This window comes from Pan paniscus, chromosome 3, assembly GCF_029289425.2.
Source record: "Pan paniscus chromosome 3, NHGRI_mPanPan1-v2.0_pri, whole genome shotgun sequence".
NCBI classification, from domain to species: domain Eukaryota; kingdom Metazoa; phylum Chordata; class Mammalia; order Primates; family Hominidae; genus Pan; species Pan paniscus.
The window spans coordinates 181,524,694-181,541,117 of NC_073252.2; the positions used below are offsets into that span (position 1 = coordinate 181,524,694).

Consider the following 16,424-nt stretch of genomic DNA (forward strand, 5'->3'; position numbering starts at 1 on the left):
GTGGTTTATAAAGAAAAGAGATTTAATTGGCTCATGGTTCTGTAGGCTGTGCAGGATCATGGTGTCATCAGCTTTAGAGGAGGCCTCAGGGAACTTACAATTATGGCAGAAAGCAAAGTGGGAACAGGCATCTTACATGGCAAGAGCAGGACCAAGAAAGAGATAGGGGAAGCACTACACACTTTTAAATAACCAGATCCTTGTGGGCACAAGAACAGTGCCCAAGGATGGTGCTAAACCATTCATGAGGGACCCACCCCCATGATGCAATCACTTCCCTCCAGGTCCCACCTCCAACACTGGGGAATACAACTGAACATGAGATTTTGGTGGGGACACAGATCCAAACCATTCAGGCACTCAGTGGGGTTGTGCCTGGATTACTGACCTGCAGAAACTGTGAGATTAAAAATGTTTGTTGTTTGAAGCTGCTAAGTTTTGGAATAATTTGTTATGCTGCAATAGATGACTAATACAAATGTCAAGTATCATTTACGCAAGAGGCACTGTTGAAGGACTTTAATGGGATATTCTACCTACCAGTAATTTGTTAGGTAAGTGGGACAGATGGGACAACATGGGGTTTGAGCTTTGGGATAAACTGCTTAGGTTTAGATTCTAATTCTAAACCTAGGCATTTCATTGCTGGGGATCCTACACAAATTTCCCACATTCTTTGTGCCTTAATTTCCTCATCCACAAAATAATAGAGATGGTATAAGATCTGCCTTAGAGGGCTGTTGTAAGAATTAAAGACCTTTCCATGCCCTGGGTGCTGAACTAAATTTTACTCTTTATTATCAGGAGGAATTGTTGCCTAAGGAAGACAAAGACCTCTGTATCAAGATGCGGAAAGAGTATGCAGATAGGACTTGTCCAGACATCTTAGGGCTGAGCTCCTAAGCCATGAGTTTGGAAAAAGATGCTTTCTTTTTACAGATTCAGGGATAGGAGAGGGAACATTTGAGTCTTAATTTTAACTAAAACTTGGCTCTAAGGCTGTTGAGCCTAGATAGCTGCAGTGGAAGATGGAAAACCTATTTTTTTTTCAAAGGGTTGAGTAATCTTTCAAGAAGTAGCTATTTGAAAACACTGTTCCTTTGAGTATTCTAGAAAATATTCTTTGTTCTGAGGAAATAAAATAGGCCATTTAGTTATGCAAATAGAACGCAGAGCCGATTGGACAGATGTTTGCGATGCCGTTCAAGAGGGAAACATGCTTTGCTGAGAATGTCAAAGGTTGTCTATATTGAAGGCAGTTTTGCATTTAATTTCCTAGGGAAAAAGATGTATAACTATTTCAGATGGTTGCTTGTTCCTGCAGTATTTTGTATGTTTTTGCTCAGGAGTTGCTCACAGAAAATGAAGGAGCTATTTTTGGTGATTTTCTGGGTACAAAGTTACCTTAGGGTCAAGTGACTGAGAGTATCCTGAGTTGGGAGGAAGGCCCACATCATGGAGCATGCTTTGCCCTGGCACCTTGAAGCACTGTGGTTTGGAAAGATTGGGAGACTGTTCTGGCCATCTGGATGATGACAAGGAGGCTTTGAGGGTCTTCATGAGCAAGGAACAGGGTAAAGAGAGGCGGAGCAAGAGACCCCAAACACAGCTGCTGCAGCATGGTTTCTGGGGCTAGCACATTAGTTTGGAAGCACACAAGTTTGGGAAAGGGCCTGATCAGTAGATAGTCTTGCATAAACAGTGGTCATTTAGAAGACTTCTGGAAGGCATTCAATCACCAAAGGGATAGCTTGCCAAGATGAGCTTTAAGTTAATTCATTCTTCTTTTTTTTTGAGACAGGGCCTTGCTCTGTCACCCATACTGGAGTGCAATGCCACAGTCACAGCTCACTGCAGCCTCAAGCTCCTGGGCTCAAGCAATCATCCCACCTCAGCCTCCTGAGTAGCTGGGATCACAGGCATATGCTACCACACCTGGCTAATCTTTGAAACAAATGTTGTGACTCAGGGTCTCACTGTGTTGTCCAGGCTGGCCTTGAACTCCTAGGCTTAAGTGATTCTCTTGCTTCAGCCTCCCAGAGTGGTGCAGTTACAGGCCATTCTTGTGATTGTATGCTTTTTTAAAAAGCAAGATGTTGTAGAACCTTCAATAGAAGCAGCAAAATCCTCACCTCTGATCAGAGCAGCATTTCTTTTATTCCATGGAGGGGAAAGCCTGAACATGGCAATGCAGTGATATTCTGGGCTCTGAGAGAAGCAGAAATCTGGAGGTTGTGGGGAGAGCTACACTAAAGAAAAAGATGTGCATCTATGAGTGAATGAGTAGAAAGGGAAGAAATTAAGTGTTTTCTTGAGTGCCTACCAGGTACTGGGCACTTTACACATATCTTGCTTCTCATGACAACTGTCCATTTTAGAAATGAGAAACTAGAGAGTTAAACAGGTCACTTGCCTAAGGTCCTTCATCTATCTGATAAGTAGACTGAACACACATTGTCCCACCCTGCATCCAACCTATTTGTACGAAGCTACACTGCCTCATGTTTCCTATACAGATGATTGAAGACATATTGTAAAGAGAAGAACTATAGTATCTTGCGGATGCTGCTCATGAATAGATGGACTAATCAAAACCCAATGTCACCTCAGTAGCAATGAGCACACCTAGTAGCCACATGTTGGTTTCTAAATACCATTCACTAAAAAGAATCAGAGGTCCTTGGAAAAATGGCTGATTGTAGGGGTGGAGCAAAATGATTCTGGAACATCTTGACATGCCAAAAAGTAAGGAAGTGCTCAGAGAATGATGAGACCAATTCTAAAGGACATAAGAGCCAGCTTTTAGAAGCTCCCACTGGCCAAATTTGGGGTAATATGAACATCAAAATAATGATAATACTTAAGAATTATAACCTACTGAATAAAGCAAGAAGGCATAGCCCACGCTGTTATTTAATAATAAAGGAAAGCTCATTTTTACAGTAGAATGACAATGAATACACGTAGAAGGCATGATGAAATTGGAATACCAGAATTTAGCAACCATTATAATATCAAGACAAACAAGAATCAAAGACCACTATAATGAGCAAACAATGGAGAAATAACAGGATGGTATTTATATAATCTCAAAATACTTCTCAGAAAGATATTTATTAATTAAAAGAGTAAAATAATAATTTATAGTAGGGAGATTGTTCCATCATTTAGAAAAAGAATTTGTGCATGTGTAGAGACAGAGTAAAATGTTAATTAAGGAACCCAGGTGAAGATATGTGGGTATTCTTTGTACAATTCTTGCACTTTTCTCTGTCTGAAGTTATGTCAAAATAAAACAAAAAAAGAGACAAATGCAAACTAAAAAAAGTCACAAGTGTAAAATTGTCCCTTCTTCCATTTTTCCAACCACCATCACTTCCTTTCTTCCTGAGACCCAGACACTAAGCAAGGAGGGTGAGGAATGCGGCATTTCAACGGGGCCAAATTGAGGAGGCTTAATACGAAAGCGCCAAAAGCCAGGCAAGAAAATCACAGGTCTCCCCACACAGTGGGTGCCTGGGAAATTCTGAGGTCAGGATGCCCTGCTCCAGCGGCCTTCCTATGTTAAACCCAGCTCTTGGTTTTTGAGGTGTGAAAAGCACCTAGGGTCTGTAACACCCTCATGCTGACTGAAAACTTTATCATCTGAGGTGACTTCCTATCCATTTATTTGCTTGATTCCTTCACCAGTCCAGTGACAGGGACTTAGCAGGACTTAACAACTCCCATTTTGCAGATGGAGAAACTGAGTTTCTGTTTATTATAACAGTGTGGGCTATGCCTTCTTGCTTTTTTCAATAGGGCATCCTGCAGTAAGACTAAAACTCAGGTCTTGGCCGGGCACGGTGGCTCACGCCTGTAATCCCAGCACTTTAGGAGGCCGAGGTGGGTGGATCACCTGAGGTCAGGAGTTCGAGACCAGCCTGGACAATGTGGTGAAACCCCGTCTCTACTAAAAATACAAAAATTAGCCGGGTGTGGTGGCGCCCGCCTGTAATCCCAGCTACTGGGGAGGCTGAGGCAGGAGAAACCTGGGAGGCGGAGGTTGCAGTGAGCCAAGATCGCGCCACTGCACTCTAGCCTGGGCGACAGTGAGACCTCGTCTCAAAAACAAAACAAAGCCAAAACAAAACAAAACAAACACCTCAGGTCTTTAGACCCGGGTTTGGTGACTTTTTCATGATAATAAAATCCCAGGACGCCAGCGGAAAACAGTTCAGTTATTTCTATTCCCCAAAACCAGGCTGGACATTCTGTGTTTTTCACGGTGTGGTCCGAGACCACCAGCAGCAGCAGTAGCAGCAGCATCTGGGAATTTCTTAGAAATTTTAAAAACCGGGTTCCCCTAGACCTACTGAATCAGAAACTCTGGGAATGGGGCCCAGATACCTGCGTTTTAATACGTGTTCAGGTGACGGTGATGCACATTGAAATTTAAATACCGCTCTGGGTAAATGTAGCATAACTCTTAATGCTTCTTATGACAATCATCTCTTTTCACATATGACTACTAGTCTCTCTCGATTAAAATATAAGTCAAACAGAATTTTGCACAGAAACAAACGTAAGGAATTTTCTTAAAAGCATCATCGTTACCTTTCCTGGTAAATTTCTGTAACCTCTTCATAAACCGAGGGTTAATGGTTGATTGGGTTTCCTCCAGGGTAGGCCAAAGTATATGCTGAAGACAAGAGAGTAGAATTCCACAAGAGTTTGGGAGGAGGGACTGATGACAATTTTTCGTGGTTGACTAAGTTTTTTAAAAAGCCACTTCTAAGGGTACATTCATTAACCAGTCAGCGAATCCACTTGTTCCAGCGAGAGGTGGGAGGTGGGGGCAGGGGTGGAGCGTGGGGAGGAGCGACACTCGCCGCTCCGGAATCCGTGCCTTCCAAGTGTCGCCGTTGCGTCCCCCCCAACCCCCGCTTTCTGATCTCCCTCGAGGCCCAACACCCAAACGCTCACCCCTAGGCCATCCGCGCTCCCCGACCACCTCCCTCAGCGGACTCCTTGGGATTCCTCAGGCCGCGTCCAGCCGAGGGGGTTCCCGGGCGCGGTGCGCACTGCCCGCCCCCTCACCGCCTCCTCCCGCGTCTCCGCCCCCGCGGGGCCGCTGGGCGCCCGGGGAGGCGAGGGTGCCGAGGCCGGAAAATGAGCGCTGCCCGAAGGGTGGCCCGGAGCTGCAGGTAACGCGCTCCAGAGCTCAGGCCCGAGCGGGCCCCGCACACCGTCCCTTCCCCGCAGCGACCCGCGGGCTGCGCCCAGGGACTGCGCCGGGCGCCCGGGCTGCAGGGACGCGGGCGCGGGGGAGGCGCGGCCAGCCCTGCCCTGGGGGACGGTCGCGCTCCCCGCTGGTCTTGCAGCCACGTCCCGGCGGCTGTTCCTGGGAGCGGCGGGAGGCGGCCTCGGTGAGCCAGGTCGGCGCGGCAGATGCCTGGGAAGATGGAGAAGTTTCTGCAGATCGCGCCTCACTCCCTGGCCATCGTCCTGGGCCCGGCAGAGGGGCCGGCGGGGGAAAGGCCAGGGGCAGCCCGGCCCGCGCCCCCGGCCCAGCCCCGCCAGCTCGCCCGGCACCACATCGGCTACGAGATCTTCGCCGACTTCAAAGCCGAGAACATGCAGCACTTCTGGAACAAGAAGGTCACGGCCGCGGTGGCCGAGACCTTCTTCCTGGGCTGGATCGACGAGCAGGTCCTGCTGATCCAGGGCAAGGAGGAGCATCTGGAGGCGCTGCGCGAGGGCTGGACGCGCCGGGCCCTGCGGCCGCCCTCGGGCTTCCACATCCGCTGCCTGGGTGAGTGCGACCGCCGCGCGCCCGTCCCGTCCCTTCCCACCGGGTCGCGTCCGTGCCGTGCGGTCGCGGGTGCCCCGCCCTGCCCCAGCCCGCCGCGGGCACCGCCGAGGCTCCCCTGGGTGCCCGCGTCCCTGCCGGGGGAGGAGCCGGGGGCCCTCTGCGAGCGTAGGATTGGGGAACTTCCTGGCACCGAAAGGAGGGAGCCGTCCCATTCCCGGTGCGCCGCCCCCGCCTGCCCGCGGGAGCCTCCCCGGTGGCGGGCGGTGCCTGGGGCCGGCCAGGTGGGCGCCGCAGCTCGGCGGGCGGCTCGGAGGGCGCGGCACTCGGGGCGCGTGAGTGTCCCCCTCCCGGCACTGCTCCGCGGCTGGAGTGCGCGGGCCGGGCGGAGGTGGGCGGGGAGGACTCCGGGACTCGGGTCGCGCGGGGCTCCCAGCTGGAGCGGCGGCTCAGGTGCGCCCGGGACGCCCTTGCCTGGGTGGCGACTGCGGGGGACGCGCCGGGAAGCTCGGGTTGGGGCTGAGTGTTGCGCGCACGCATTTCTCAACGAGGCAAGGCTGCAGAGTTCGTCTTAAATGTCTCACCTGCAGCACATCTCTCAAGTCGTTTTGTGTGTCTGAGGGAAGGAAGAGACGCAAAGAGGCCGGAGGAAAAAAAATCTGATCCTCAACAAAAGAGAGCAAAACGTAAAGAGGGGCAGAGTCGCCCAGAGGTGAAGGTCGCCGCCGCGTTTCCAGTGCTGCTTTGACTTGCTGGTTTTTATTGCACTACTTCATTTCCCCTCCTTAATCCAGTTTGCATCGCCTGTAGAATATACTTTTGAGTTTTGTACTTTGGGTCCGGTGGCTAAAAGCGTACATAGTAAATAGTAAAGCTTTAGGAAACAATTTCAAGGAAGAAAGCATTCTTTCTAGTCCCGCGGTTTAGAAATTCTTTCTTGACATTTTGGGAGGTCAAAAGTTCAAACGCTAAAAAACTGTAAAGCCGCCTTTTTTCGTGACCCGCTGTTGCCATGCCGCCTTCCTCTGAAGGATTAGCTGTTACCTGCTGATGTGACGCCATCTATGCGTGTGACGAATTTATAGCATTTTAATTTTGTTGTGTTTTGTCTATTTTGGCAGAGAAGAGATCTTTACAAAGCTTTCTTTGACTTGAGTTGACAAAAAGCTAGTAAAGCTTGCATCTTGTGTATTTTGTAACCTGCGCTGAATTTCAAAAGGTGCCTTAATTTTCTCAATTCTTTTGACTTTAGCAAAAACCTCAGTCTCTGAAATTAAGCGGCCTCCGTAAAGGGCCAAGGTGAACGCCTCTGAGACTTAACTTGCTTTTGCACTGTAGGACTGTGTGTGACACATTAGGACGTAAGGATATACGTAGTCATTTATATGCACCGTATAGATTGCTCTACAGGCTTTTAATAATTTTCTTTGAAATTCGATTTCACACTTTTTAATGTTTTATTTTGCATAATTTCAAATATATACAAAAGTAGTATAACTCAAAAATATTATATTAAACCCCCACCGTGTACTCATCGTTCCGCTCCAAAAAGTATCAATGGCATGGCCGGTCTTACTGCATTTATACCCCCATCTACCCCCTACCCGTACTTTTTTGAAATCCCAGACATTATATCAACTTAATTTCATTTGTAAATATTTCAGTATGCTCATGTATTTTTTTTATTTCAGCAGAATTTATAAGTTCATAGGAATTGGTGATCTGTCATATTAACCAAAGAGAAATATTTTGGCAATTTTTAAAGGTTCCAAATTGCTCTAATTGGTTGACTGTTGCCCTGACCTGGGTAGGTGGCCTGGCCTGAGCTGTCTCTGCTGACTGGCAGCTGATGGGGCCTGCCAGCCTCTGTAGTACTGAGCTCTTCACCTTACCTCTGCACCCTCAGAGGAAGCAGAGGGACTCCCTCTTAAAGCCCAAGCATCAGATAAAAGAGCAGGGGTGATACCTGCTGGGATCCAAGTGCTAACTTTCTTTTGAACTGCCTGGGGGGTGGGGTGGGTTAAAAATCTCCACTGGAATTCCAATTTTGCTTCAGTAATGACGGTAAAATGCTGAATTGTTTGAAAGATTTTTATCTACTATAAAAATTCTCAATATCTGCTGCAGGCTTCCTCATTTTTTTTGTTGCCAGATCTTTTACTGGGCTTTGCAATTCCAGTCTGGAAGCTGATGAGGATTGGCTCACAACCTTTTATTCTGAGTCACAGTGCACGTGATGACAAGTTCAAATGCTGGCGGGGGGCCGGGGCGGTGATATGGGGGATCCTGGCTGAAACTCTACTCTGAAAAGAGTGATGTTATCATAGGAATAGCCTAGAATCGATCTACTGCTAAATGTACAAAACCAGAAACCAAATGCTATCTTTGATACTTTATTATTAGTAATACATTTCTTGCAGCATCCCTTTCAATTGACCCCCATCTGTAGTACATATATCGTCAGGTCCTTTTACATTGTTTCGGGATTTTAGCTCATTATTTCATGCATATGAAACGGCCATAGAGCCAGACACATAGATGAGCTTTACAGGAGGCGCATTACATTCCCACTTGTTGAACTTGAATTAAGCTCATCAGTTACCAATAGTCCTCTGAAATAACTGGTAGCCAAAAGCTTGCTTAAGTCTTATCATTCTTGTGGGGGATACAGATTATTTATAAAAATTGGTTGTGTTTCAGATGATCTCTTAGATCCCACCATAGAGAGTGGTAATAAAAGTGTTCCATTAGATCCTGCCAGTGAAGAAAGGAGAGGAACGGTTTTGCCCTGTCTCTTGACTTGGGTTCGCCTGGGTGCATGATTTCACACATCCCAGAGCAGAGAGGCTCACAGGCAAGGCGAGACAGACAAGCCCCGGTGCTTTTTTCTGGCTGTGCTGTGGTACAGTTGAGGCAAACCTACACTTTCACAGCAGGATTTGCCAGGAGTTAATATTTTATGCTGTAACTTGAAACACCTGTGTTGAAATCATAAGCATTTTGGTGCCTGTAATTCCAAAAGTATATGGTTCTAACCAACTGTAAAACTTCAGGTGAGGGTTGGACAACAAGGAGATAATTACTGGATTCAACAAGAAGCAGGGTGTTAAGCCACTCAAAGGAAAAGTGGTTTTGACTTGGCATCTTCCAATTCACTACTTAGAAATAACCTACTAGAATTTGCAAGTCCATTCTTAGAAATAACCTACTGTGGGCATATAGAAAAAAAGTTTGGACTTTTGATTTTCAGAACCCTTCAAAGGGTATACAGGATGCTGGTAATGTTTTAAAATTGTGCTATGTATTTTGAGTAAATTACAGTAAATTAAAGCCCATACATGTTTATTGAGTGCTTTCTAGCGCCAGCCTCTGTGTGTCACTCCTGCAAATAGGAAGACTGGTGGGACATGCCATCTTTTGGGGTATTCTGACATAAGAAATTGAGAGTGTGCTAAATGCTTTGAGGACTCTTTGTTTTGAGTGAACGAGAAGCAGTTACTTCTGTCTCGTGAGCTGGTAGGGGAGGTTTCCCAGGTATGAGGCTTGAACTTGACCTTGTGCAGATGGAGATGGGGGTGGGGCGGGAGTTCCTGCAGAGCAGGAGAACTTTCCCTGCTGGGGAAGGAGGTGCCCGGAGCTTGAGTGAAGGCTTGGGGTTGGAGAGTTCCTGATGTGTTTGGAAACTGGCTGGGGTGATAAGACAATGGAAAGGTGGGAGAGGGCCAGATGTGAAGATCTAGAAGCCACTGGAGGCTTCTAAGCAGGGGTGGGAATGAAGTGATTTGATCTGTGTTACAGTGAGAATTCCATGCCAGTGAGGGTGAAGGGTGGGACTGGGAGGGGATTAGAAAGAAATAGGAGCACTAGCTAGGCCTATTGAAACAGAGGGAGAAATGCCAAGTGCTTCTTTAGAGTGTTTGCTCTCCTTCGGTACACTTGCACAGGCCACGGTTAGTACCCGAAGAAAGACACCATTAGTCTGGTTGAGGCTGGAGGGCCTTCTAGCCTTGGTCACAAGCCCTTAGCCTTTGTGTGGAGCCATGTGCATGCTCCCCCTCCAGACCTCAGGGAGCACAGGTGCATCTCTGTCCCCAAATGGGAAAGTGGCACTTTACACTTTCCCATTTGATCCTCACATGTTTAAATAGTTCAGACCAAATACATTTTTTTAGACTTTATATCAGAACTTGTATTTTGCATTATAAAATTGTTTAGAACACATGGGCATCAAGATTTTATTCTTTTCCAAAATTTTTATTGGTTTTCTCAAAAAGAGTTGCTTTCTTGAAGTGATTTCCCCAAATAGTAGATTTTTAAGACAGATTTCTTTTTTGTTTTTGAGACAAGGTTTCATTCTGTTGCCCAGGCTGGAGTGCAGTGGCACTATCATGGCTCACTGCAGCCTCCAACTCCTGAGCTCAAGTGGTCCTCCTGCCTCAGCCTCCCTAGTAGGTGGGCTATAGGCACACACCACTATGCCTGGCTAATTTTTAACTTTTTTTTTTTGTAGAGACAGGGTCTCCCTATGTTGCCAAGGCTGGTTGTATTAGTCCTTTTTTTTTTTTTTTTTTTTTTGAGACGGAGTCTCGCTCTGTCGCCCAGGCTGGAGTGCAGTGGTGCGATCTCGGCTCACTGCAAGCTCCGCCTCCCGGGTTCACGCCATTCTCCTGCCTCAGCCTCCGGAGTAGCTGGGACTACAAGTAGTTGGGACTACAGGCGCCTGCCAACACACCTGGCTGATTTTTTGTATTTTTAGTAGAGACGGGGTCTCACTGTATTAGCCATGATGGTCTCAATCTCCTGACCTCTTGATCCGCCTGCCTTGGCCTTCCAAAGTGCTGGGGTTGCAGGCGTGAGCCACCGCACCCGGCCCGTATCAGTCCATTTTTATGCTGCTGTTAAAGACATACCTGAGACTGGGCAATTTACAAAGGAAAGAAGTTTAATGGAGAACTCACAGTTTCACATGGCCGGGGAAGCCTCACAATCATGGCAGAAGGCAAGGAGGAGCAAGTCACATCTTACGTGGATGGCAGCAGGCAAAGAGAGCTTGTGCAAGCAAACTCCCTTGTTTAAAACCATCAGATCTCGTGAAACCCATTCACTGTCATGAGAACAGCACAGGAAAGATCTGTCCCCATAATTCAGTCATTTCCCACAGGGTCCCTCCCATAACATGTGGGAATTATGGGAGCTGTAAGATGAGATTTGGGTGGGGACACAGCTCCAAACCAAATCACTGGTTTTGAACTCCTGGCCTCAAGCAGTCCTCCCGTCTCAGCCTCCTAAAGTGCTGAGATTACAGATGTTAGCACCCAAGCCCAGCCTAGAATTATTTTAAAAAATGTACACTCCACAGACATTTGTATACTCAAAAGAAGTTACAGTTCAATAACTTACTTAAGTCAACTTAAAATTGAATAATATTCCTAGACGAATAGCTTGAATTGCTTAACAATTGTTTTAAAGCCTTTTAAATTGTAGATATTGATTCATTCAGTGACTGGAGCATTCACCAGTTCCTGGGATGTGTTCTAGGCACTGAAGTGGAGAACAAGTCAGATACAGTCCCTGTACTTTTGGAGGCTCCATTCTAGTGGCACAACAGACATTTGAAAAATTAAAGAAATGGTCTGGGCGTGGTGGCTCACACCTGTAATCCCAGCACTTTGGGAGGCTGAGGCAGGTGGGCCACCTGAGGTCAGGACTTTGAGACCAGCCTGGCCAACATGGTGAAACCCTGTCTCTACTGAAAACACAAAAATTAGCCAGGTGTGGTGGCAGACACCTGTAATCCTAACTACTTGGGAGGCTGAGGCAGGAGAATTGCTTGAACCTGGGAGGCAGAAGTTGTAGTGAGCCGAGCCGAGATCACGACACTGCACTCCAGCCTGGGTGACAGTGAGACTCTGTCTCAAAAAAAAAAAAAAAGAAAGAAAAAAAATTAAAGAAATAAAAATTTCTAATATTTTTAAATGCTGTAAAAATTAAGCACTTGATAGAATAGAGAGCGCTGGGGAGAAATGACAGAATAGCTAACATTTACATTTATTGATCACCAACTATTTTCTAAATGCTTTATTTTTATGATCTAATCTAATCTTTAAGACACCTATACCATTTAGGTATCATTATTTTATCCATATACAAATAAGGACCTTAAGGAACAGAAAGATAAATGTTCTCCAGGGATGCCTAGTTAGTAAGTGATAGAGCCGGGATGTGGACCCAGGCCCTGGGATGCTAGAAACAGTGTTTTGGATGACTACTCGACAGTACCTCATTTGGGGTGACACTTGACCCATGAGGCAGGTATCCACCAACCAGCAATGACAGAGGAGCAGGTGGAAACCAGCTTGCTATGCTGGAGAAACAGAGAGGGTGGCCCATGGGGCTGGGCTTGTTGAGCCAGGAAAGGAGAAGAAGGTGTGACTGCAGCTGAGGTCAGAGGCAGGCCCAGGCCAGGTCCTGTGGGGCCGTGTGGGATGGTGTTCTGCAGAGAGAAGGCATGAGTCTCCAGAAATGTGCACTGGGTTGGGGTCGGCAGAAAATTTAGAGAAGTTTAAGAAGCAGGCCTGGCTCCTAAAGAAGCTTATCTCTTACATTAAAATCACAGGATTAAGTCTAAACAGTGACCAAGGATGCATTTAAAACTTTAGTGACTTCTAGCTAGTCATAAAAACCATTTTTATGAATTATCTCACTTTGGCTGAAAGATGTTTTCAGCAAAGGCTGTCAGTTTCACTGTAATAAAGCATTTAGAATGAACTTCTGAGATTCCAGGTCTTGCTGTGATAACTCTGGCTTTGCAAAGATTTCTAAATTTTACTGCTTATAGATTAATTATGATCTTGAGCACGTTTGTTTCCTTGTGGGTTTCCTTTGAATTTGGAAAATAAATTGCATCTAAAGGTAAATTTGCTGGTTATTGCCAAGTTCTTTTAAAAGGGCTCATTAAACTGAAACGGTGTCTGTGTCTTGCGACGGGTTGAAAGTATTTAGATGCTTTCTGTTCCTGAGGTCGATCATATATTTTGGGGTAAAAACCCAGGAAAGTTCGTTATATACAAACTATTTGCTGCAAGGAATTTTAAGTGTCTTCAGTCTGCCTAAAATATCACACACAGTGATGATCTGGTCACCTTAAAAATAAAATTTTCAGTGTATGAGGTGGGCTTTAACATTAGTTACTTGAAGTTTGGAGATTGTACTTGTGTCCTTCTACTTAGTTTATATATTTGTTAAATAAGTTTTAAACCCTTGTTGCATAGCTGTAGACATGATATGATTTCCAACATTTCTTAATTTGGGGGAAACTAACGATATGGTCTATAGTTTATCTCAATGAGGAATAAATAGATGTATTGCCAAAGTACAAGCTTTGGATCTAATTTTTTAATTTATAGTATACTATAATAATAGCTAGATCTGGATTTTTAAGAAGACCTTCTGTCAAGAGATTTTAATCCACTTGAATCACACTAGGCCAAGCATGGTGGCTCACGCCTATAATCCCAGCACTTTGGGAGGCCTAAGTGAGGGGATCACTGGAGCCCAGGAGTTCTGGACCAGCCTGGGGCAAGATAGCAAGATGCCATTTCTACAAAAAAGTTTTTAAAAAATTTGCTGAGCGTGGTGCTGTGTGCCTGTGGTCCCAGCTACTTGAGAGGCTGAGGTGGGAGGATCGTTTGAGCCTGGGAGATGGAAGCTACAGTGAGCCAAGATTGTGCCACTGCAGTCTAGCCTGGGTGACAGAGTGAGACCCTATCTCAATAAATACAAAAAGTAAAAATAAAAATCACACTGGCATGGGATGAGCTGGCTTAAACAGCTCTTGATAGCTTGGCATCAGTCTCTCTTGATGCGGACCAGTCAGGCTGGACACTGCCAAGGGCCAGAGCTGGCGGTGTGTCTTTGAGAATTTGATAAATGGATAAATGACTTAGATAAAGAGGTAGAAAGGATTCATCCAAGTCTTTGGGGCCTGAATTAAGTGGGTAAGTTGAGAAAGTGCATGGGACAGTGGGAGACCCCATGCTGAGCAGATCCAGGTCTGAATTTGTCCTTATGACATTAACACTTTGGAAGCATACCTCTGTGCTGTAGATTTCACTCTGAAGATGAAAATAAACACGATTAAAGACTCCATTTTCCCAATTTATTGTGAAGGCCCTATAATAATTTTCTAAAGTGACAGCCCATCTGTCAGTGTAAAATGACTTGTTTCTGTAAGCAGGATGTCACCTCCCCACTCCCCAATAACGTACGTTTGGGAAGCACATGATGTCCCTTAGTCTAGCTCTCTGGCATGGAAGCTGGGGATGCATAGTGAGTCCAAAATCACCTCCTTCTCATGAATCCGGGAGTCCCTGGAGCTCACGGAGGGCTTCCTGGTGTCTTGAAGGGGTGGAATCCAGTCTGGGGCGCCCCATCTTCCTGCCGCCTGAGGTTGCTGCAGCCTTCTGTCTTCACCGTGAACCCCAGGATACTGTGGCGGTGCTGGCTGGAAGGCTGGCTTCCCAGAGCAGTGACCCACTGTGGCCTGCTTCCTGAGAGCTCTGCGTGTGACAGCATTTCCTTCTGTCTCAGCCTCTGCCAGCGCTGTGTCAGGTGCCTCCCTTCTTCCCCCGACCCCCACTTTCCCTCCAGGATTTGGACTATTTTTCTTTTCAAACCATTGCAACAAAAGGTTATGATGACACCTCTGCCTTTCTACTTCTAAATAAGGTCCGCCGCCGTCCAGATTTTGAGGAAACAAACATTTATGTGTTCGTGTTCAGGACGGTAGGGCCCAGGACATGCCCTTGTAAGGCAAGTGGTCTTCAGAGATTCCAGACTCCCCTGCATGCACTGCCCCCACTGCCCCACAGCTCGAAGCCCCCATGCCTGGAGGGGGCCTTTGTGAGTCCCAGATGCTTTCTGACACGTTCTTTTTTTCTTTTTTCTTTCTTTTTTTTTTTTGAGACGGAGTCTTGCTCTGTCGCCCAGGCTGGAGTGCAGTGACGTGATCTCAGCTCACTGCAAGCTCCGCCTCCCGGCTTCACGCCATTCTCCTGCCTCAGCCTCCCGAGTAGCTGGGACTACAGGCGACCACCACCACGCCCGGCTAATTTTTAGTATTTTTAGTAGAGACGGGGTTTCACCGTGTTAGCCAGGATGGTCTCGATCTCCTGACTTCGTGATCTGCCCGTCTTGGCCTCCCAAAGTGCTGGGATTACAGGCATGAGCCACCGCGCCCGGCCTCTGACACTTTCATGCTGAAAAAGGGAGGAGAACTTCTCCATATTTAGAGGGGCACCACGGTGGATATGATTTCCCAAACAAATTTTATTAGGGACAGCAGTCCCCAGGCCTTCTGGTGTGACCCCTTTGGGATGCTTTCCACTCTTGGGACAGTCCTGCAGTCCCTGCAAACCACCTGTCAGCCTAAGGCGCCAGTGAACCTGCCCGAGCCGCCAGGATTTGCAGTCTCTCTGGCCACCGTGTCTCATCGCCTTCCCTCTTTGTCATTTGGCTGTGGGTGACACCTTCTCTAGGGAACACTTGCGCTTTATCCCTGCGGCCTTCACAGCCCCACACCCCACACCCACCCCACTCCCAGCTCAGCTTCTTAATCCTGCCTGCTTGTTTGGCAGCCCTGGTGGGTGGATGGAGCTGGAAGACGCTGAGCTGGGGGAGGTGGGGTAGGCAGGTGAGGGCCCAGGGTGCTCCTGAAGCAGTGGGCTGTCAGCAGGGAGACGGGAGCATGGGAGACGGCCCAGATGCATGACTGGGAGCTGAAAAAAGGCGAGGGAGAAGACAGAGGAAGAGGAGGTGTGAGGGGAGCAGCTGCCTGGTGTCCGCGAGGCTGCCGCGGAAGGCTCTTGCTGGGAATCAGGCCGCTTTCTTTGTGGATTTATCTCCCCAACAGGCCTGCGGGGCGGGCTGAGCTCTCCCAGCCAATTTCGCCAGGGCCAGGAGGAGGACTAAGGGATCAGCGCGGGTTCCTGTAGCAGATGGACCCCGCACTACACCTGCTGGGTGAAAAGAACTGTCCAGTCTGGACGAATCACTTTGGTTTTTTCTTTTTAAATCTCTGTTCTCTGGTCAATAAACCAGACTCTCCTGGACTCTTCCTGAGGAAGTGAAAGGAGGATGCAGCTCAGTGAACTCTGCGGCGCTTCTGGAAAGAAATCCAGTTTCTATCTCATCGGTTAGGGTTACATCTCTCCTGTAGTCTTGTTACAGCGCCACCATTCATTCCAATCCTCGCCTGACTCCCTCCAGCAGTGCCTCTGGGCTCCAGGTTCTCCTGACCGGTCACTTCCCCTCTGTCCTGGGTTGGTCGTGATAGGCTGGGAAAGCCTTGGAAGACCTGCTGACTTTGGAGTTAATATAGAACCGCAGAGACGGGAAGCATCCTTTGTTTTTTGTTTTGGGGGACTTTGTGACTAGCATAATTTGTCTAGGTTGATCACTTTCCTTTCATCAGAGCCTGGTTATTAATTTGTAACAAAAAGTTTGTCCAAGGAAAGTCTTTAATCGTTAGTAGACTGTGAGGTAATGTAGAAAATGTAGAAAGCAGTACATTTTAAATGTAGGAAATGCAGTAATGTAGAAAAACAAAAGCAGTACTTTAGACACTGTGTCTGTT

General features: G+C 47.1%; 1 protein-coding gene across 1 annotated transcript in view; it reads left to right on the top strand.

Annotated features, from left to right (window-relative positions):
- The first annotated feature begins 2,967 nt into the window (after nucleotides 1–2,967).
- STOX2 (storkhead box 2) overlaps nucleotides 2,968–16,424 on the top strand; it is a 224,385-nt gene continuing 210,928 nt past the window's right edge. The window contains exon 1 of the mRNA XM_034959471.3: nucleotides 2,968–5,794. Coding sequence (XP_034815362.1) covers nucleotides 5,431–5,794 — 364 coding nt within the window. The 5' untranslated portion in view covers nucleotides 2,968–5,430. The remainder of the gene's footprint in view (nucleotides 5,795–16,424) is intronic.